General features: G+C 37.0%; 1 protein-coding gene across 6 annotated transcripts in view; it reads right to left on the bottom strand.

The window, feature by feature from the left end:
• Positions 1–21,912, bottom strand: part of CCDC171 (coiled-coil domain containing 171) — a 313,511-nt gene that overhangs the window by 218,410 nt on the left and 73,189 nt on the right. For all 6 annotated transcript variants that reach the window (XM_053656500.1, XM_053656501.1, XM_037132070.2 and 3 more), the window contains one exon: positions 15,017–15,155. In XM_053656500.1, the coding sequence (XP_053512475.1) occupies positions 15,017–15,155 (139 nt within the window). The remainder of the gene's footprint in view (positions 1–15,016; positions 15,156–21,912) is intronic.

Below are 21,912 nucleotides of genomic sequence, written 5' to 3'. Positions count from 1 at the left end.
ATAAAAAGTAAAAAATAAATTGGGAAATGTTACTCCTCCAATTTTACTCACTTTCAAGATTTTATTGTCTATTCTACATGTCTTCCATTTCCATATGAATTTTAGAATCTGCTTTTCAGTTTCTGCAAAAAGCCATCTGGGATTTTGATAGAAAATACATTTAATTTATACATCAATTTGAGGAGTACTAATATTTTAACAAGTAGCAACATTAACTCTTATGATCCATGAACATGGGATGTCTGTCCGTTTACTTAGGTCTTAATTTCATTGATGATTTGTCATTTTTAGCATATAATGCTTGCACTTCTTTTGTTGTTATTCCTAAGTGTTTCTTTTTTTTTATGGTACTATAAATGGAATTATTCCCTTAATTTCATTTTTGGATTGTTCATAGCTATTACAGAGATAATTGATTTTGTGTATTGATTTTGCACTGTATCCACAACCTTGCTAACCTCATTTATTAATTCTAATAGTCAATAGTAGGGTGTGTATGTATACTCCTTAGAATTTTTAATATATAAGATTATATCATCTGTCAGAAGAGTTTATTTCTTCCTTGCCAAAATGTATACCTTTTCATTTTTCTTACCTAACTGCCCAGACGAAAGCCTCCAGTAAAATGCTGACTAGAGAAGGTGAAAGTACAAATCCTTGTCTTGAGCCTGATCTTGAAGAGCAAGCATTTAGTCTTTTGCCATTAACTTTGATGTTACCTGTAGGCCTGCTGTAGATACTCTTTATGAGGATGAAGCAGTTCCTTTCTACTCCCAGTTTGTTGAGCATTTTTATCATGAAAGAATGTTGAATTTTATCAAATGTTTTGTCTATTGAGATGATCATTTGGCTTTTGTCATTCTGTTAATAAGTTCTATCGCACTAGCTGATGTTCAGATGTTAAACCAGTCTTACATTCTTGGGATAAACCCCACTTGATCATGGTATAAATTTTTATATCTTGATGGATTCATATTATAGAGGATATTAGTATCAAAACAAATAGTTGTCTGAGTTTTCTTTTCTTCTCATATCTTTGCCTCATTTTTTTTTAAGATTATTTATTTACTTTTAGACAGGGGGAAGAAAGGAGAGAGGGAGAGAAGCAGCAACATGTGATTGTCTCTTGCACGTCCCCAACTGGAAACCTGGCCCACAACCCAGCCATGTGCCCTAGATTGTGAATTGAACTGTCCCTTTGGTTCACAGGGCAGCACTCAATCCACTGAGCCACACCAGCCAGGGCTGCCTCATTTGTTTTTAATCAGGATAATATTACTGACTTCACAGAATAAGATGGAAAGACTTACTTCCTTTTCTGATTTTTGAAAAGAATTTGTAAAGAATTGGTGTTAAGAATTCACTAGTAAAATCATCTAGGCTTGGGCTTTACTTTGTGAGAAGTGACTTGATTATTTAGTCAATCTCTTTACTTGTTATATGTCTACCCATATTTTCTATTTCTTCTTTATCATTTTTGATAATGTGTGCCTTTCTAGAAGTTTGTCTATTTCATCTAAATTATCAAATTTGTTAGCATATATAGTTGTTCACAATATTATCTTTAATTTTATTTCTATAAGGTCAGTAGGTTGTGCCCCCTCTTTCACAATTTTAATAATTTGGATCTCCTCCCTTTTTTCCTTGGTCAGTCTAGCTGAAGGTTATTAATTTATAGTTATCTTTTCAAAGAATCAACTTTGGTTTTACTGATTTTCTCTATTATTTTGTATTATTTTATTTCTACTGTAGTCTGTATGGTTTACTTTCTTCCATTTGATTAAGTTTAGCTTGGTCTTCTTTTTCTAGTTTCTTAAGATGGGAGGTTAGGTTATTAATTTGAGAGTTTTTAAAAATATATATGTGACTACTGCTATAAACTTCCCTCTTAAGCACAGTGTTAGCTACATCCCATAGGTTTGCTATGCTGTTTTAATTTTCATTCACTTCAAAGTACTTTCTAACTCCCCCATAATTTCTTTTTTGACCCATTGGTTATTTCAGAGAATACAGTTTAATTATCAGATATTTGTAAATGTTTCCAATATTCTGTTATTGATTTCTATTTAATCCCACTGTGATGAAAAAAATCACACAATGTATGATTTCAATCCTTCTTAAGTTATTGAGGCTTATTTTATGAACTACCATACGATCTATATCTCTGAAACTATTTCATGCACACTTGAGAAGAATGTGTATTTTATCGCTGATGAGTGGGGTATTCTAGAGATGTCTGACTTGTTTTTAGTACTGTTCAAGTCTTCTTTTTGTTTGTTGATCTTCCAAGTTGTTCTGCCCATTACTGAAAGTGGAACATGGAAGTCCAACTATTATCGCTATTTCTTCAATTCTGTCAGTTTTTGTTTCACGTAAACTGGAGTTCTGTTGCTAGTTCTATATGCATATATACATATGCTTATATGGGTTGATATTCCTGGTGGATTAACCTTTTTATCATTATAAGGTGTTCCCCTTTATCTCCAGTAATACTTTTGTTCTGAAGTTTATCTTGTCTGACATTAGTATATTCATCCAGTGTTTTTTGTTTGTCATGTGAATGGTGTATTTTTCCACCCTGCTTCTTCCAACGTACTGGTGTATTTTATTATCTAGTGTTTCCTACAGATAGTACATGATTGGATCTTGCTGGGGTTTTTTTAATCTAATCCGACAATTTGCCTTTTGATTAGATTACTTAAACTACTCATATTTAAGGAATTATTGATATGGTGGTATAGCAATTTTGCTTTTTGTTTATACATGCCTTTCTCATTCCCCTACCCCTCATTTATTGCTTTTGCATTATGGGTATTTTCTAGTGTAAAATTTCAATTTATTTAATGATTGCTTAATTATGTATTTTTTTGTTTTTTTCCTTAGTGGTTTCTCTAGGGCTTATAAGATACATCTTAACTTACCAAACTCTACTTCAGATTTATATTAAATTAATTGCAAAGTTATATAAAAAACTTATTCCTATACAGCTCTCTTCCTTCTTCCATTTTCTATGTATGTTATTTTATAAATCCAATAATACATTGTTATAATTACTTTATATAATCTTAAATCTTTTAAAGAGTCTGAGAAAAGAAAGGAAGTGTGTATATATTTCTATATTTCTAGAGTTTGTTCTATAGTATGTAATGAAGTAATAGTGAGTATATGTACGTGCATGTAACTTGTGAATATAATGCTAGAGTTTCAATGGAGAGATAATTATGTAATAATACTGGGCAAATACTGAATAAGAAGACCTAGAAAAGATTAAAGCTTTAAGATATTAAAATGTTTCGTAGGGAAGAACTTTTGGAATAATGAAGTAAAGACCTTGGAATCCTCTAGCTAGCAAAACAATTTAACTGGTGAAATTTTTTTTTTACAAATCATTAAAATTATGGAAATTGTCCTAAGGGCAAAGGAGAAACTTTCATTCAATAAAACTTACTGATCAAGACGGAGGCATAGGTAGAAACCCTCTACTTCCTCCCACAACCAAAAAAAGGATAACAACCAATTTAAAATCGATAAACAACCAGAAGTGCCAGAAAAATCAAACTGCATGGAAACAAAGAAAGGAACTCCGACAACAAAGGTAATAAAGAAACAGTCAACCAGACCGGCAAGACAGGTGATGGACAGAACCTGCCCCAAGGCGTTGGACCATGTGGGCAGGATTGGCGGAGAAAACCCTGAAAGAGGCGGTGGAGTGGGGGGCCCTGTGAGCAGGGCTGGCTGCAGTAAGGTGGCAGACCTCTCCAGTGGCTGACTGAACAGTAAACGGAGACTCAGAGCTGACTGTGGACTTCGGGGGGGGGGGGGGGGGGGGGGGCAGGTTGCCAGGGCAGAAGAAATTCCCAGTCTCACAAAAGAGTTCACTGAAAAGTGCACTAGAGATTTTCTCCATCTGGAAGGATGCTGGTGTTGAGGGAGAATACAATGACCATATCTTCCAGTGCTTTGACAAAACCTCAAATGCGTGGCCTCCTGGCCAAGCATCTGCGATTTCATCTTGTGGGAGCCATCCTTGTATTCCTGAGGGTTGCAGCTCCCTATAAGTTTGGTGTGGGTGAAAAAAGAAAGAAGGCATATGCAGATTTCTACAGAAATTATGATTCCAGTAAAGATTTTGAGATGAGGAAGGCTGGTAGCTTTCAGAGTGCAAAGTGATCCTGGAATGTAAAGAATTTCTCTGGGGTGAATTCTGTGGAAGGCCGTCAATGACCTATGTTCCTGAACCATGAAACATGAATATTTGAGCTAAGAAAAAGTTTCTCTTGATAAATAAACAATTAAGAAAAAAAGTGCACTAGAAACAAGCAGGTGAGGTGCATTGTTCCCCCTCTGGCCCCTCCCTCACAGGCAGTGCCACACCACAGAAAACAGGGTTGCCCCACCCTGATAAATACCTAAGGCCTAGCCCCCCTTATAACTTAACAGGTGCACAGAAACAAAGAAATTATGTCCCAAATGAAAGAACAGAGCAAAATTCCAGAGAAAAAACTAAGCGATAAGGAGATAGCCAACCTATCTGATGGGAGAGTTTAAAGCCCTAGTAATCAAAATTGAACTGATTGAGCTTGATCAAAAAATGAAAAAACAAATGAAAGATACCCAAAGTGAAATAAAGCAAAATATTCAGGGAACCAATAGTGACAGGAAGAAAACCAGGACTCAAATCAACCATTTGGAACAAAGGGAAGAAATAAACATTCAATCGGAACAGAATGAGGAAACAAGCATTCAAAAAAATGAAGAGAGGCTTATGAACCTCCGGGACAACCTGAAACGTTCTAACATCCAAATTTCAGGGGTGCCAGGAGAAGAGCAAGAGCAATGAATTGAAAACTTATTTGAACAAATAATGAAGTAAAACTTCCCCAATCTGGAGCAGGAAATAGACTTCCAGGAAGCCCAGGAAGCCCAGAGAGTCCCAAAGAAGTTGGACTCAAAGAGGAACACACCAAAGCACATAATCATTAAGTTACCCAAGATTAAAGGTAAAGAGAGAATCTTAAAAGCAGCAAGAGGAAATGAGAAAGTTACCTACAAAGGAGTGCCCATAAAGCTATTAGCTGATTTCTCAAAAGAAACCTTTCAGGCAAGAAGGGGCTAGAAAGAAGTATTTGAAGTCATGAAAAAAAAGGACCTACATCCAAGATTACTGTATCCAGCAAAGCTATCATTTAGAATGGAAGAATAGATAAAGTGCTTCGCAAATAAGGTCAAGTTAAAGGAGTTCATCATCCCAAGCCCTTATTATATGAAATATTAAAGGGACTTATCTAAGAAATTGAAGATCAAAAACTATGAAGAGCAAAATGACAACAAACTCAAAACTATCAACGAATGAACCAAAAAAAACAATGAAAACAAAAACCAAGCAAACAATTAGAACAAGAACAAAATCAGAGAAATGGACATCATATGGAGGGTTTTCAGTGGGGAGGGGTAGGGGAAGAATAAAAGGGAAAAGGTACAGGGAAGAAGCATAATTGGTAGGCATTAAATAGATGGGGAGAGGTCAAAATGGTATAGGAAACGGGACTCAAAGAACTTATATGTACAACCCATGAACAAGAACTAAGGGGAGGAGGAATGCTGGAGGGTTGGGGGTGCAGAGCAGAGGGGGGATAAATGGGAAAAAATTAGAAAAACTATAATAGTGTAATCAATAAAATATACTTAAAAAAAGAAAACTTACTAATCAGCAAATTAAAAACTGTGGTGCTTCAAAGGACACCATCAGAAAGATAAAGACAACCCATAAAATGGGAGAAAATTTTGCAGATCACATATCCGATACAGGAGTTTTATCTAGAATATATTTAAAAACTCTTATAACTCAACAATAAAGAGATAAAACCCCAATGGACAAAACATCTCAACAGAGACTTCTCTAAAAAAAACATACAATGGCCAGTAAACACATAACAAGATGCTCAATATTATTTAGCCATCAGGAAACTGCAAATCAAAAGCATATTGTATAATATACACTAGTATAAATATAATGAAAAGCAGATGATAACTGTTAGCAGACATAATGGAAGAATTATAATTCTCATATACTTTTGTTGGTAATGTAAAATGATGCTGCCACTTTGGAAAAAAGTTTAGAAGTTCCTCAAAATACTAAAACTGGAGTTGCCATATGACCTAGCAATTGTACTCTGAAGTATACACCCAACAGAAATGAAAATATGCATCCACACAAAAACTTGTACATGAATGTTCACAACATTTTTCATAAAAGCAAAAAAGTTGAAGTAATTCAATTGTCTATCACCTGATGAACCCATGAATAAAAGTGGACATATCCATGCAACAGAATATTATTCAGGCAGAAAAAGAAATGAAGTGCTCATTAATGTTACAATATGGATGAATTTCAAAAATATTTAACTAAGTAAAAAAAGCCAGACACAAAGGGCCACACTGTGTATGACTCCATTTATATGACACGTCCAGAACAGGTAAATCTGTAGAGATAGAAAAATTAGGGTTGCCTAGGGCTGGAGGGGTTGGGAGAAAAGGGGGAGTGAATGTTGGTGGGTATGGATAGGGGTTTCTTTTCAGGGTGATGAAAGTGTTCTTAAATTGACTATGACAATGGTTGTACAACTCTATGAATGCATTAAAAACCATTAAAGTGTATACTTGAAATGATTAAATTGTTTGGTAAATAAATTTTATCAAGCTAGTGAAGAAAATCTAAATTTTTTAAAATATTTCTTTCTTTTTCTTTTTTTTTTTTTAGATTTTATTTATCTATCTTTAGAGGGGAAGGGAAGGAGAGAAGGAGAGAAATATCAATGTATGGTTGCCTCTCGTGTGTCCCTTGGTGGGAACTGGCCTGCAACCCAGGCATGTGCCAACTGAGAATCAAAACCGTGATCCTTTGGTTAGCAGGCCCACACTCAATCCACTGAACTACACCAGCCAGGGCGAAAGTCTAAATTTTCCTTTTTTTAAAAAGAATTATTTCTTTTTATTTTACTGATTATGCCATTACAATTGTCCCATTTCTCCCCCCTTCATTCCCCTCCACCCTGCAAACCCCCTCCCACCCACATTCCCCCCTTCAGTTCATGTCCATGTATCATAAGTTCTTTAGTTTCTATATTTCCCACACTACTCTTGCTTTCCCCCTGTCTATTTTCTCCCCACTGTCTAGTCTACTTATTCTCTGTACTTCTCCCCTCCCGCTCTTCCCACTCCCTTGTTGCTAACCCTCCTTATGATCTCCATTTCTGTGGTTCCATTCCTGATCTAGCTGTCCTCTTAGTTTGCTTTTGTTTTAGGTGTGGTTGTTAATAACTGAGTTTGCTGTCCTTTCACTGTTCCTCTTTTTTATCTTCTTTTTCTTAGGTAAGTCCCTTTAACATTTCATATAATAAGGGCTTGGTGATGATGAACTCCTTGAACTTGACCTTATCTGAGAAGCACTTTATCTGTCTTTCCATTCTAAATGAAAGCTTTGCTGGATAGAGTAATCTTGGTTTTAGGTCTTTGGTTTTCATGACTTGGAATACTTCTTTCCAGCGCCTTCTTGCCTGCAAGGTCTCTTTTGAGAAATCAGCTGACAGTCTGATGGGAACTCCTTTATAGGTGACTGTCCCCTTATCTCTTGCTGCTTCTAGTATTCTCTCCTTCATTTTTATCTTGGCTAACATAATTATGATGTGGCTTGGTGTGTTCCTTCTTGGGTCCAACTTCTTTGGGACTCTCTGAGCTTCCTGGATTTCCTGAAAGTCTATTTCCTTTGCCAGAATGGGGAAGTTCTCCTTTATTATTTGTTCAAATAAAGTTTCCACTCATAACTGTTCCTCTTCCCCTTCTGTTACCCCTATAATTCGGATGTTGTAGTGTTTAAACATGTCCTTGAGGTTCCTTAGCCTCTCCTCATTTTTTTGAATTCTTGTTTCTTCATATTTTTCTGTTTGGTCATTTTTTTGTTCCTTCTGGTCCACTCCCTTGATTTGAGTCCCAGTTTCCTTTCCATCACTATTGCTTTCCTGTGCATTTCCCTTCATTTCAATTAGTTTAGCCTTCATATGTTCCTCTAATTTGTGGCTAAAATAAACCAGTTCTGTGGGCATCCTGATCACCAGTGTTTTGAACTATGCATCTGAGAGTTTGGCTATTTGTTGTGCACTTAGACTTATCGGCTCTGGGGCTCTGAGTTCTTCTTGAGCCATGTTTTGATCTATTTGCACCTGTTACATTTGAGGAAAGGAGCCTTAGATGTTCACCAGGGTGGGGCCCCCCAGGTCACTGGTTTGTGACACTATGTGGGGGTGGGGTCAGAAAGGGAGCAATAGTGGTACTCTCTGCTCCCTCCCCCCGGGTTCACCTCACCGCTCACCCCTCCACCTGTTTATCTGTGGGCAAATGTGTGACCAAGGTCAGCCCACCGCCTTGTGCTGGGGCCTGCAAGGTCTGTCTCAATGCTTGTCCCTTCACTGGTTTATCTGTGCCTAAATGGGAGACCCCGGTCAGCCAGCCACCCTGCGCCTTCACTGGGTCCACCTGTTTCGCCCTTGGCTGCCTGCACACCTAGGTCCGGGGATCTTTTTTGCCTGACCCGCTCCACTGCTGGCTCCGGCCCTCTCACCGGTTTAGCTGAGCGGTTCGTTATTCTCAGACTCCGTGTTGTTCAATTTTCTGTGGCTTGGCTGCATTTATTGTTGCTAAAACTTTATTATTTTTAGATTTGATTGTGCGAGAAGGCAAAGTGTTTCCACCTACACCTCCATCTTGGCAGAAGTCTCAAAAATCTAAATTTTTCTAAAGAATAAAATCTAAATTTCAGTAAGAATGTATACTATCTTTAACGCTCATCAGAACTTCTGCATAGTTAAGATTATTAGGACCATTTTACAAATGAGCAAACAGATTCAGACAGATAATATTACCAGGGGTCATATAACAGGAGACAGGACTGGAATTAAAACCCAGGTTAATCTGTCCCCAAAATATCTGTTCTTCCTATTACGCCATGCCATCTAAGGCTGGGACTTCATCGATATTAAGGGACAAAAATTTACAGAAAAATAAATGTAGAAATCCGAACAAATTGCATACTTGGAGTCAGCTCAATATAAAGATTTGATTAAATTCCTACTTCAACAATAGTTCTTCTTTTTCAATACAGAGATCAATCCTGACTAAAAGATAAGCTAAAATTTCAACACCAATAAAATTTAATACCAAATTAGCCAGGAAACATTGACTAGTGTAAAATTTTTCAGAGAATGAAGAAGAGGTTTGATCAATTACAAGGCTTAAAAAGAACTAACTAGGCTAAGAAAGCTGCTATTACAATTAGCAATGTTATAATTTTGTACTGACATATCTGGCTAAGAGCCTTATAGCCAATAGGAATTTAATAATTAGGTTTATGAATCAACTAATAACCAGAAACACTGTCCTTATTTTACAGGTGACAAATTTATTTTCCTAATAAATTGCTTTAGTTTTATAAATGAAACTTCCATTCTTCATTCATATACCAAAAGCATTTGTTTTTTGTTTTGTTTTGTTTTGTTTTGTTTTTAATGTGGATGTACTTATATTTAAATTTCATTCCCAAAGCTGTTAGTTGTATTAACAGCCTTTGGATGAGCAAGAAATTCTAGCATAAAAACAGAACCCATCACCTAAACAAAACCCTTGTGTTAAAAACAAAGTGCCAACCAAAGATAAAATACGAAGTTTCTAACTTTAAATTAACATGTTTTTCCATATGAGATAAAGAATACATTTGGGTGAAATGTTAAATTGTTGATCCAACAAATCCCATGAAACTATACATCCACTGAAGTTACTACTGTGTTGTTTTTATTTTTAATAAAATCAGCACTTTGGCAACAGTCCTGAACACTTTTAACTCTCATAAGTTTCTAAAATTTTGATTTGAATATATTTTGAACCATTACAAAGGAATCCTGAGTAAAAACAGCGGAGCACTGGAACCTGCACATCATATCATGTGCATCTGCTGCACAGGTCTCCCATTTCCATCGAGTCCTCTACGCAGCACCTACCATACACGCCCAGTGCGTTTTTAAGGACCCAAGGAGAACTTGCTCCGCCGATCTGGTTAGCGTTCACATTCATCACCACCTGCAGCTTTTCCTAGACCATATTAATGACAGCTAATATCTCTTCATAAAATCGTTTACAATTTCTATCCCTCCGTGCTTGCCTATGCTGCCTCCATGGATGTGAGCATTCCGTAATCCCAACTACTTATCTCATATGATGAAATGTCTCTCTCTTCTGTAGCTTTACAATCAGTTAGTTTACTTTTCAGTAGATGCTATCTACTGAGTACAGTAGATGCTATCTAAATATTACTGAGTGCAGTAGATAGCATCTACTGAATGCTATCTAATCTGAATGCAGGCCTTGACACAATGCCCCTCCTCCCTCCCTCCATCCCTCTCTCTCTCTTGCACACATACACGCAGACACACACAATAGCATTTTACTTTTCACAAGTCTAGAACAATATTTGAATTTTCAAAAGTTAATAATATATAAGAATAAATTCCAAAAAGCTTTATACTCATATTATAAACTTAGAAAGATGGCCATAAAGTTAACATTTAAATAAACAAACACACATATCTGATGAATACTATTTAATAGCATTAAATTATTATAGAACATTAAGAGAGACAAAGTGATGTTTATGTTATAAAAAACAACACTTATATAAATACTATTCCCATTCTGGGTGAAAATGGGAATCAACAATTTTTTGGTAAAACTTAGAACGGGATATTTTTAGCCCATTAGTTTCAGATGCTTCCTGAAAAATCAGAAACATGTCCTTCTAAAGCAAACCTGATAGATTATTTGAAGCAAAATATTATCAAGAAACACTAACTTTACCACAAAGCATAGTAATCAAAGCACTTTTCCAAATCCTATCTAATGCTAGCAATCATTATTATTATACAATCAGCCAAGCCCCCAAAGTATAGGGGAAAAAAATATATACTTGACCATTTTCAATCACAAGTTCTTTAGAGAATAAAATATTCTTTGAGCAAAACCTCATGAGAACTAGAATTCCCTTTCCAATATATGGTCTCTCCTAGAGCTGTAACTAAATATTACTGAGTGGCAGAAAAACAAATCTCAAGAAATGATGGACTTAAAAAAATTTCATTGTAGAAAGCACAAAGCAAGTTCTAATAATACCAATTTGAAAATGATAGCTCCCCAGCTCCAAGAGAAGCAGATATAAAAACTCACAGTAATGACGAAAAGACCCAACTGGATCTGTGGAGCCTCTGAACTTTAATAAGTGTGATCACTGAGCAGCTTAAACTGGAAATTCAGTTCTATTTAGAACTTGATTAAATCATTATTAAATTCATAGATCTTGAAATTAATAGTCCAATTTTAATCAAAACTTTTAAAGTAAAATTCAATACTATATTACACAGAACATGAAACTAATTTTGTTAAATCCTTAGATATCCAATGTTGAAATTTTATTAATGCTACGACATTAAAGATAAGAATATGCTATTCACTTACTAATCATATTTTTAATTATTAATTTCATTAATATAAATGCACAATTCAATTCAGCTGGGTTTATACTTTGGACTTTTCCAAAATTATGCTCTATGTTTGTATTATATCTCTTGACACAGGGGAGCTATCACTTTCCAAGTGGTGTATTAACACTTTGTGTATCCTGACCAAGTTGATCTCTAAGTCTCTAAAAGGCTGTAATACACTACATTACACAGCGGTTATTTTTAAGTCTCAAAACTTCCTGAAGTCTTCGCATAGTATTAATAATACCTTTATCTCTCTCATAAACCTACAGAGGAAAGAAGCTTTAATTTTCTCTTGCAATGCAACTGAGAAAATAAAAACCAAGACTTGAATAATGGCCATGAACATGACCTAAACTAGAAAACAAGCTGTTATCTCAAAGGGAGAGAAAAATTACCTGTAGGTAACTTCTGCTTCCCACCTGTATTCTACGAAATACTGAAACTCCTACGATCAAGAGAAACAGAACTGTGGGAAAGATGCACTGCAGTACAAAGGGTTATGGAATGTCATTGAAACGAAGTTTGCTTTCCACAACAAAAGGTAAAAGTTTCCTAGGTTATTTTCTCTTTGGTCAAAAACAATTATGAACCCAAAGCAAAAATAGCAGCCAGACTTTGAGGATGCAAAAGTAAAATAACTCCATTTTCTGTGGTTTAAACTTTTTAATTTGATAGATATCTCTTTACAAAACAATTTTTTGAAACTTCCTACCTGCCCCTCAAAAGCCATTAATCTATTGAAAGAAAAAAAAAAAGGCAATAAGGGATTATTTACAACAAAAATACTTCTAGAAAAAATGGTAGATTTTTTATAAAAACAAAAACACTGTACTTACTATTTAATGTAATACTATTTCTTTTAAATAAGCATTCATTAAATAATTTTAAAATTTCATATTAGCCCTGGCTCAGTAGAATGAGCGCGGGCCTGCGAACCACATGATCGCAGTTCAATTCCCAGTCAGGGCACATGCCTGGGTTGCAGGCCAGTTCCCAGCAAGGGACTCACGAGAGGCAACCATACGTTGATATTTCTCTCCTTCTCTCCTTCTCTCCTTCCCTTGCCCTCTAAAGATAAATAAATAAAATCTTTAAAAAAAAAGATTTTAAAAATTCATATTATAGTCAGGTAAAGAGAAAGAGCAACAGTTCTAATTAGCATAAAGCAGAGCAAGGTAAAAGAAGAAAGATAACAGTGAAGGGAAAAAAGGAGGAAAACAAAACAAAGATGGAAGAAAATAAGACATAAAGCTAGGGGCTTACGAGAGATGAAAAAATGGAGAGTAAACTATAAATAGGTTGAACTATATGAACTGTAAATCATTTAGGTTGTAACCTGTTCAAGTTTCTTGAACATCCCATTAGCTCCTTGGCACCTCAAACTACTCACAGATCTTCAACTGTTTTCAGTAATGTATCAAGCTTTGAAAAAACAATCCACAATCTTCAGCACTATGATCAAACAACAGTGTTTTATAGGATGAGTGCCAAGGGCCCAAAGGAGCAAAAGGAGGTTGCTAGTGAGCTGCAACTTGCCTTATTGGAGGCCACTTACCAAATTGTAAATGGTAAAAAGCAAAAACCTGCTGGCACCAAGTAAATTTTTTTTTAATTAATTTTATTTACCAAGTAAATTTTTTAAAGCACAAAGCACTCATACCCTCAGCGGTGAATTAATCCAGTCTTCCTTTATTTTCTGTCTACTGAGTGGAGTGCTAGGGAACCAGAGACAGGAGGATGCATGCAACCTGTTATTTGTTGACTATCTCCACTGTTACGTTCTGATACAACTCTGGCTCACTTTGCGAACCGAGTACAGTGTCTAAGCAAGCAGACCAAAGCCAAGGCTCAGCTCAATGACTCTGACATGTTTTACCCACCGCTGACTCACCCACCTGACACAGCAGTTAAGAGGTAACAGCCCATGAAATTCCTAACAGTAAGCGGCACCAGAGTATGCAACACAGAGAGCTCAAGGCTTTCTAAAACCCCACATCCACCCTAGTGAAACCACCATTCAACTAGAGAGCAAGCAGTAACAACCCCTAAATCAGAACACACTGACTACCTGCAGGTGCATGGAGAAGGTATATAAAACTAGATCACTTTAAAATGACAGTTTCGAGTTTAACCTATCATTACCTTTCTGTCTGGGCAGAATTGATTCAGCCACCACTTCTTAATATTATAACTTAGTATTACCATTACAGTATAACCTCATGTTTTAACAAGGAGAAAGAAAAAATGCTCATTTCCCCCCACAACTGATATCACTAAGAGTTGTAGGATATAATTGAAATTGAAGTAGCCAAGTGTCTGAGGAAGGTATGTGTGTGTAGAATAAGACAAAGAGGAAATAGGATATTACTATACACTTTATGCCCTCTCTGTTATGGTTCCCAGAAAAGTGCAGAGTAGAATATTGCATCAACCAAAGAAACCCACCTAATAAATGTTTCTGAGGCAAGAACTAGAGTGCAATCCTGGTATGTAACATGAATTAAGCTAACCTCAACACAATCACAGTTTTTAGGACAGGTAGCACACACCAGCTCTGGTGCATGTTACGGTAAAAAAGCCAAGCGAAGCACTAAAGCACCGAGTAGGGCAGAATCCCAACATTAGGTGGAAAATAAAGTGGCAAAGATGGGCCCACGGAAAGCTGCACAGGTTGTAAGGCTGTCAGAGCACGATGTTACAGGACATAAAGAAATTCATTAATAAAAAAAAGACAAGAAGCATTTTAGTCAATGTGAGTAAAAAAAAAAATGAAAACCTGAACAAAAGCAAGAAGATATGATAATACATCATTGTTTGGGAAACCAAAGTACTCTACTGTGGCTGAAGTAAGGCAATGGAAGAGAAGCAGCTGGAAAAGTTAACATGGAGCCAAAGAAAAGGGGCTTAGACAAAAAGCTGGACTTAGTTCTGAGAGCAACAGGCAGACATTGGTGTTTTTGAATAAACAGTAACAAGAATAGATCAATATGTTAGAAACATCTGGTGATGGTGTGAAAGCTAGTTTATTGCAGAATGGAAAAAAAAGTGACCAGGTGCAAGTCACTACAGAAGGGAGTCTTCGAAATAATTAGACCTACTAGTTACAAACCCCGACTCCCCTATCTACCCAGGTGACATTGTTTTATGCACCTAAAAATAAAGTGATAAATAAAAACCACTGAGTAAATTTTAAAACATTCTATAATTCAGAGGTTACACATATTTAATTAGTTTTCCCAATTCCAAAGAAGAGAGGTCTTATTATGCACATCTTAGATGTAACAGGCATTTCTAATTTTGAAATTTTATATCAATGTCACTAAATTACTTTCATACTATTATCATGTGGCATGCCGTGAGGAAAAAAAAAACCTGTTAAACATCAAATGTGATCCAATAAAATAATTGCCATAGGGTTTTTTTATCCTTACCATTACAAGTTCTTCCTGTAATTCACTGCAACTTTTTTCATTATACTGGAGTCTCTTTGAAAGGTCTGTAATTACTTTCTTCTGTTCCTCAATCTCTTCATTTAATTTCTTGTTTTTGGAGAAATACTCTCTTTCTAATCTGAAAAGTTAAAATGTCAGAGCAAGTTTTTCATATATGCTTTCATAAAGTCCTATTATACACCTTTAAGATAAATGACAAATGTACTATACATCATGTTTTCAAGACAAAAGGCTTCAACAGTTTACCTCTCATTTTTTTCAAATAAAAAGGGTTGCACGTCCTTAAATGAAACACTGTAAATGAATAATACCTTCCCCACTTCTGTTAGCAGATACTTGTCCTATACCCACTGTTATATGCAAGGTGTTTAGTGTTGATTTGGTCTCACTGTTATTTTTGATGAACCAAACCCACACACCACAGATGAATTAGCTCAGAAACTGCCTCAAGACACAACAGTCCTATCGAATAATTTCCCAGTTAAAGTGTAACATTAGAAATGAAGCCAATGCTTTATTCCTGAGTGTCCATGCAAGTGGAACTGGTGTGGTGGCATAAAAAATCCAAAACAAGAATAATCAAAAATCATTCCTATTCACTGTGAAAACACAGGAATTTCTTTCCAAAGGATATGCCTTCCCATTTAATTTTGTTCAGTGTGACATTACACTGTATTTACGTTCTTGCATGGACATATGATGAAACATAGCTTGGAATTACTTTAATCAACAGTTGTTGTAGATAAACCACCAAATGACTTCAAACTTCTTGAGACTAAAACTGAATGACCAGCCATCTCAACTATGCAAGACGGTAAAGCTCAAAAGAAGACATTTTCAGAAAGCAGGTTTTAAAATTTCCCTTTAACGTGTAAATTCTCAAGAAGCTACTTTACAAGGGAGTTAATCGAACAAAGAAGGCCCAAAATCAGCAAACAAGACATCTAATGTAGAAGAAAAGTAGATGGAATTCCAAGGTTGATGGTGAAGGGAAGTCCCAGGATGACTGTGAAAAGGGAGCCAGAAAGCAATTTGTCCAGCATAAAGAAAGGCTAGGGTTAGGGTTTGAGAAAGGAAGGAAAAAAGGAAGGAAGGAAGTTAGGAAGGAAGGGAGGGAAGAAATGAGTAAGGGCGTGGTACATGGAAAAAGAGTACAATACAGATAAATAAGTAACAGCCTTAGATAACATCTAAAGGTGAAAATCAAAAAAGTGGTAGAATATAAATGTTATTTAGAAATATGAAGTTAAATATCGGAGGAAACATCAGTAAGAACTCAAGGTGGCTACCTCAAATGAGTAGAAACTGGTAGCAGAGAGCCATGAGTATGAAACTATTATTTTTCATGAACTTAACAGTACTGTTTTCCATGTTAGACTATGTCTAAGTGTTAATTTGTTCAAAATCAAATTTTAACTAAAAATTACTGTTACTTAGCAAATATAACACTAAATGCAACTGTTATTCGGTGCTATTTTCTAAATAAAATCCAAACTGAGTCCACTGAAATGGGGACCATCCCCTTGCTCTCGTGAATCTCACGCACAATCCAAAGAAGCTGGCTGCTGTGCTTCTGCCAACGGCCCTACCCACAGGGAATGCAGGGCAGGAGGACAACAAGACTGATGAAAGGCCCTCTCTCTCGGAATTCCAACAGAGAAGAGCTGGGTCTTGACAGATGGGGGTTTAAGGCAAAAAAAAAAGGACAAGGTGGAAGTATCTTTCAGGAAAAAGGTATCTTTCCTACCAGGTTCCCACTCTATTTCTTTAAGAAAAACAAAAAAGCTCAGCTAAGAATGCAGCAACAGTAACAAAGTGTTTTCTTTTTTATTTAATTGTTGTTCAAGTACAGTTTTCTGCCTTTTACTCCCAGCCCAGCCCACCCCTCCAGTGCTCCCCACCTCCCTCCCATTTCCACCCCCCCTCCTAGTTTTTGTCCATGTGTCCTTTATACTTGTTCCTATAAACCCTTCCCCTTTCCCCCTGAAATTCCTTCCTCCCTCCCCTCTGGTCAGCCAGAAAGTTTTAACCAATAGCCATATTTGCACTATCTTTTGCCAAGAAAGAAAATAATAATAATGCCACTAAATTATAATACTTTTGTTATTTTTCTTTAAAGATTTTATTGATTTAGGGACTTCCACCAAGATGGAGGCGTAGGTGGGAACACTTTTCGTCCTCGCACAACGAAATCTAAAAACAACAAAGTTTTAACAACAATAAACGCAACCAAACCACACAGAAAATCTAATACAGAGTCTGAAAACAATGAACCATCCAGCTAAACCAGTGAGAGAGGCGAAGCCAGCAGTGGAGCGGTTCAGGCAAAAAAGATCCCCTGACCCCAGCAGTGTACAGGCAGCAGAGGGCACAGATCCCAGGTGCAGGGTAGCTACAGGCGGAACCCAGGGAAGAGGCGTGGCTGGCTGTCTGCAGTCGGTCGCGCATTTGCACGCAGATAAACCAGTGAAGAGGCGAGCATTCAGACAGATCGTGCAGGCCCCAGTGCCCGGCGCAGGGTAACGGGCTTGCACATTTGCGCTCAGATAAACAGGCAAGGGCGAGCGGTGAGGCAGACCGGGCGAGCATAGAGGACCTCCATTGCTCCCTCTCTGACCCTGAACCCATATACAGTGTCACAAACCAGCAACCTGGGTGGCCCCGCCCTGGTGAACATCTAAGGCACCTCTCCTCATACCTAACAGGCACGGACAGACCAAAACATGGCTCAAGAACAACTCAGAGCCACAGAGCTGATAAATCTAAGTGATGAAGAAATAGCCAAACTTTCAGATGCACAGTTCAAAACACTGGTGATCAGGATGCTCACAGAACTGGCTGATTTTAGTCACAAATTAGAGGAACATATGAAGGCTGAACTAATTGAAATGAATGGTAATGCACAGGAAAGCAATAGTGATGGAAAGGAAACTGGGAATCAAATCAAGGAAGCAGACCAGAAGGAAGGAAAAATGACCAAAGAGAAAAATATGAAGAAACAAGAAATCAAAAAAATAAAGAGAGGCTAAGGAACCTCAAGGACATTGTTAAACGTTCCAACATCCGAATTATAGGGGTAACAGAAGGGGAAGAGGAACAGTTATGAGTGGAAACCTTATTTGAACAAATAATAAAGGAGAACTTCCCCATTCTGGCAAAGGAAATAAGACTTCCAGGAAATCCAGGAAGCTCAGAGAGTCCCAAAGAAGTTGGACCCAAGAAGGAACACACCAAGGCACATCATAATCACGTTAGCCAACATTAAAATGAAGGAGAGAATCCTAGAAGTAGCAAGAGCTAAGGGGACAGTCACCTACAAAGGACTTCCCATCAGACTGTCAGTGGATTTCTCAAAAGAGACCTTACAGGCAAGAAGGAGCTGGAAAAAAGTATTCCAAGTCATGAAATCCAAAGACCTACATCCAAGATTGCTCTATCCAGCAAAGCTTTCATTTGGAATGGAAGGACAGATAAAGTGCTTCTCAGATAAGGTCAAGTTCAAAGAGTTCATCATCACCAAGCCCTTATTATATGAAATGTTAAAAGGACTTATCTGAGAAAAAGAAGATAAAAAAGCTGAACAGTGAAAGGACAGCAAACTCACAGTTATTAACAACCACACCTAAAACAAAAGCAAACTAAGAGGAGAGCAAGATCAGGAGCAGAGCCACAGAAATGGAGATCACATGGAGGGTTATCGACAGGGGAGTGGGAGGAGGAGAAGGGGTAAGAAGGTACAGAGAATAAGTAGCATAGATGATAGGTAGAAAATAGACAGGGGTGAGGGAAAGAATAGTATAAAAATATAGAATCTAAAGAACTGTGACACATGGACATAAATTAAAGGGGGGAAGTGGTGGGGAGTGTGCAGAGTGGAGGGGAATAAAGGGGGGAAATGGGACAACCGTAATGGCATAATCAATAAAATATATTAAAAAAATAAAAATATATATGGCCCAAATGAAATAAAAGAACAAAACTCCAGAAAAGAACTAAAGGAAATGGAGATAAACAACCTATCAGATGCACAGTTCAAAATGCTGGCTATCAGGATGCTCAAAGAACTCACTGGGTGCTGCAAAAATATAAAAAAGACCCAGACAGAAATGAAGGTTGCACTAAGTAAAATTAAGAAAAATCTACAAGGAACCAAAAGTGGAGGGGATGAAGCCAAGAATCAAATCAACAATTTGGAACATAAAGAAGAAAAACATTCTATCAGAACAGCAAAAAGAAAAAAATTTTTTTATTTAATTTATTTATCTTTATAGGGGAAGGGAAGGAGAGAGGAAGAGAAACATCAATGTATGGTTGCCTCTCATGAGTCCCCTGCTAGGAACTAGCCTGCAACCCAGGCATGTGCCCTGACTGGGAATTGAACTGCGATCATGTGGTTCGCAGGCCCACACTCAATCCACTGAGCTACACTAGCCAGGGCCAGAAAAAAAATTTTTTTAACAAGGATAGAATAAGGAACCTCTGGGACATCTCCAATATTAATATCTGAGTCACAGGATGCCAGGAGGAGAAAAAGAAGAGGAAGAAATGAAAACTAATTTGGAATAATAATGAAAGAAGACTTCTCTAATTTGGTAAAAGAAATAGACATACAAGTCCAGAAAGCACAGAGACTTCCCAACAAGATGGCCCAAGGAGGGCCACACCAAGACACATCATATTTAAAATGCCGAAGATTAAAGATAAAAAATGTTAAAAGCAGCAAGAGAAAATCAGAGAGTTATCTACAAAGGAGTTTCTATTAAATTGTCAACTGATTTCTCAAAAAAAATTTGCAAGCAAGAAGGGACTGGCAAGAAGTATACAAAGTGATGAAAAGCAAGGACCTACAACCAAGATGACTCTGTCCAGCAAAGCTATCATTCAGAATGGAAGGGCAGATAAAGTGCTTCCCAGACAAGGTAAAGCTAAAGGATTTCATCGTCACCAAACCATTATTACATGAAGTGTTAAAAGGACTTATTTAAGAAAAAGAAGATCAAAACTATGAATATTAAAATGTCAACAAACTCACAACTATCAACAACTGATTCTAAAAACCAAACTAAGAAACAAACAAAACAGGAATAGAACCATAGATATGGAGATCATTTGGAGGGTTATTAGCTGGGAAGGGGAAGAATGGGGGGGAAGTACAGGGATTGAGAAGTACAAGTTGGTAGGTGCAAAATAGGCAGGGGGATGTTAAGAACAGTATAGGGGAAGTAGCCAAAGAACTTATATGTATGATCCATGGACATAAATTAAGGGGGGATTGCTGGAAGGAATGGGGTACCAGGCAGAGGAGAGCAAAGGGGAGAATATTGGGACAATTCTAATAGCATAATCAATAAACATATGAGAAAAGAATGTAATTTCAGTCATCCTAGAGGAAGAAAGACAATTCAAATAAGAATTACTGGTTGAAAATATTACAAATATTACTAATAAAGGTAATCACAATGAATGACAAATTTTTTTCAAACTCTGTTTTTCAAGTGTCATCTTTATGATTTTTGCTATACTCATAATAACTACTACTATTTGAATAAACTTTTCTTTTATTCCTTCTTATGTTAAATGAAGTATTATAAAAAGAATCTGTATATTACTCCTATAAAATGAAAATCATAATCTATTTGTCATAAATAGAAACAAACAATAAAAATAAATACAGACAACAAGCAAGATGTCAGAGGAGTAAGTGGAAGTTACGCTCTGGAATTACAACTAAACTGTACAGATATCGTCCTCAATAACCAACTGGACACTAGCTGGAGATAAGCCTTATAACCACAGACAGAGAGAAGAAACCACTTCACCACAACGTGACTGGTATGGTGTGCAGAGGAGGCAGGAGAGGGCTAGCTGAACTCCCAAAAGTGGCAGCTGAAGTTTCAGAGGACTATTTCAGCAGCCTGGGGGTTCACCCTGAGAAGTGTGGGGTCTAAACCCTAAGCTGGGCTCCCCAACCTGCAGCACCAGGGCCAAAAAGGAACCCAGACAACGTCCAGCCATGAGATCCAGCAGGGTTTCTGTCTACCAGGGAAAGACTGCTAGAGATGGCAGAGAGCCTCTTAAAGGGACAATGCACAAAATTTTGTTTGCAGCCACTCACACTGGGCTCAGGCAAAAGAAGGGCAGAGTAGACTAGAGACACTTGAGGAAATTCTGGGGTTGGTGGTTCTGGGAAGAAACTGAAGGAACACTCACCAGGCTGAGTTCCTGTGCTGAGTTATTATCCATACTACAGAAGCCATTATCTTAGGCAGAGCACTCCCCTCCAAATGACATCAGCCTGAGGGGAAGCAAGAGCACCACCCACAGGAATTACTGTGCCCCACCTATGGAGTTTAAGCAGGGGTAGTAATTGTAGCTTGATTAGTTGAATAACTAATTAGTTTAGCAGCTAAGGTAGAAAATACAAAGAAGCAGCCAAAAATGGGAAGACAAAGAAATAAACCCCAAATAAAAGAACAAGAGAATTCTCCAGAAGAACTAGATGGAATGGAGACAAGTAAATTATCAGATTGTTAGGATACTCAATAGCATGAATAAGACATAGAAACCATAAAAAAGGATCAATCAGAAATAAAGAATGCAATATCTGAAATAAATAATACACTGGAAGGAACCAAAGTAGGTTAGATAAAGCAGAGGATCAGTGATTTAAAACATAAGGTAGACAAAAACACCCAGGCAGAGCAGCAAAAAAAAAAAAAAAAGAATTTTAAAAAATGAAGAGAACTTAATAAACATTTTGGATAGCATGAAATACAACATCTACATCATGAGAATACCAGAAGGAAAGGAGAGCATGCAAGAGATCAAGAACCTATTTGAAGAAATAATGACCAATAACTTCCCTAATCTGGTGA

This window comes from Artibeus jamaicensis, unplaced genomic scaffold (assembly GCF_021234435.1).
Source record: "Artibeus jamaicensis isolate MK-2021 breed Jamaican fruit bat unplaced genomic scaffold, CSHL_Jam_final scaffold_1964, whole genome shotgun sequence".
Taxonomy (NCBI): Eukaryota; Metazoa; Chordata; class Mammalia; order Chiroptera; family Phyllostomidae; genus Artibeus; species Artibeus jamaicensis.
This window is presented reverse-complemented; position numbering and strand designations above follow the sequence as displayed.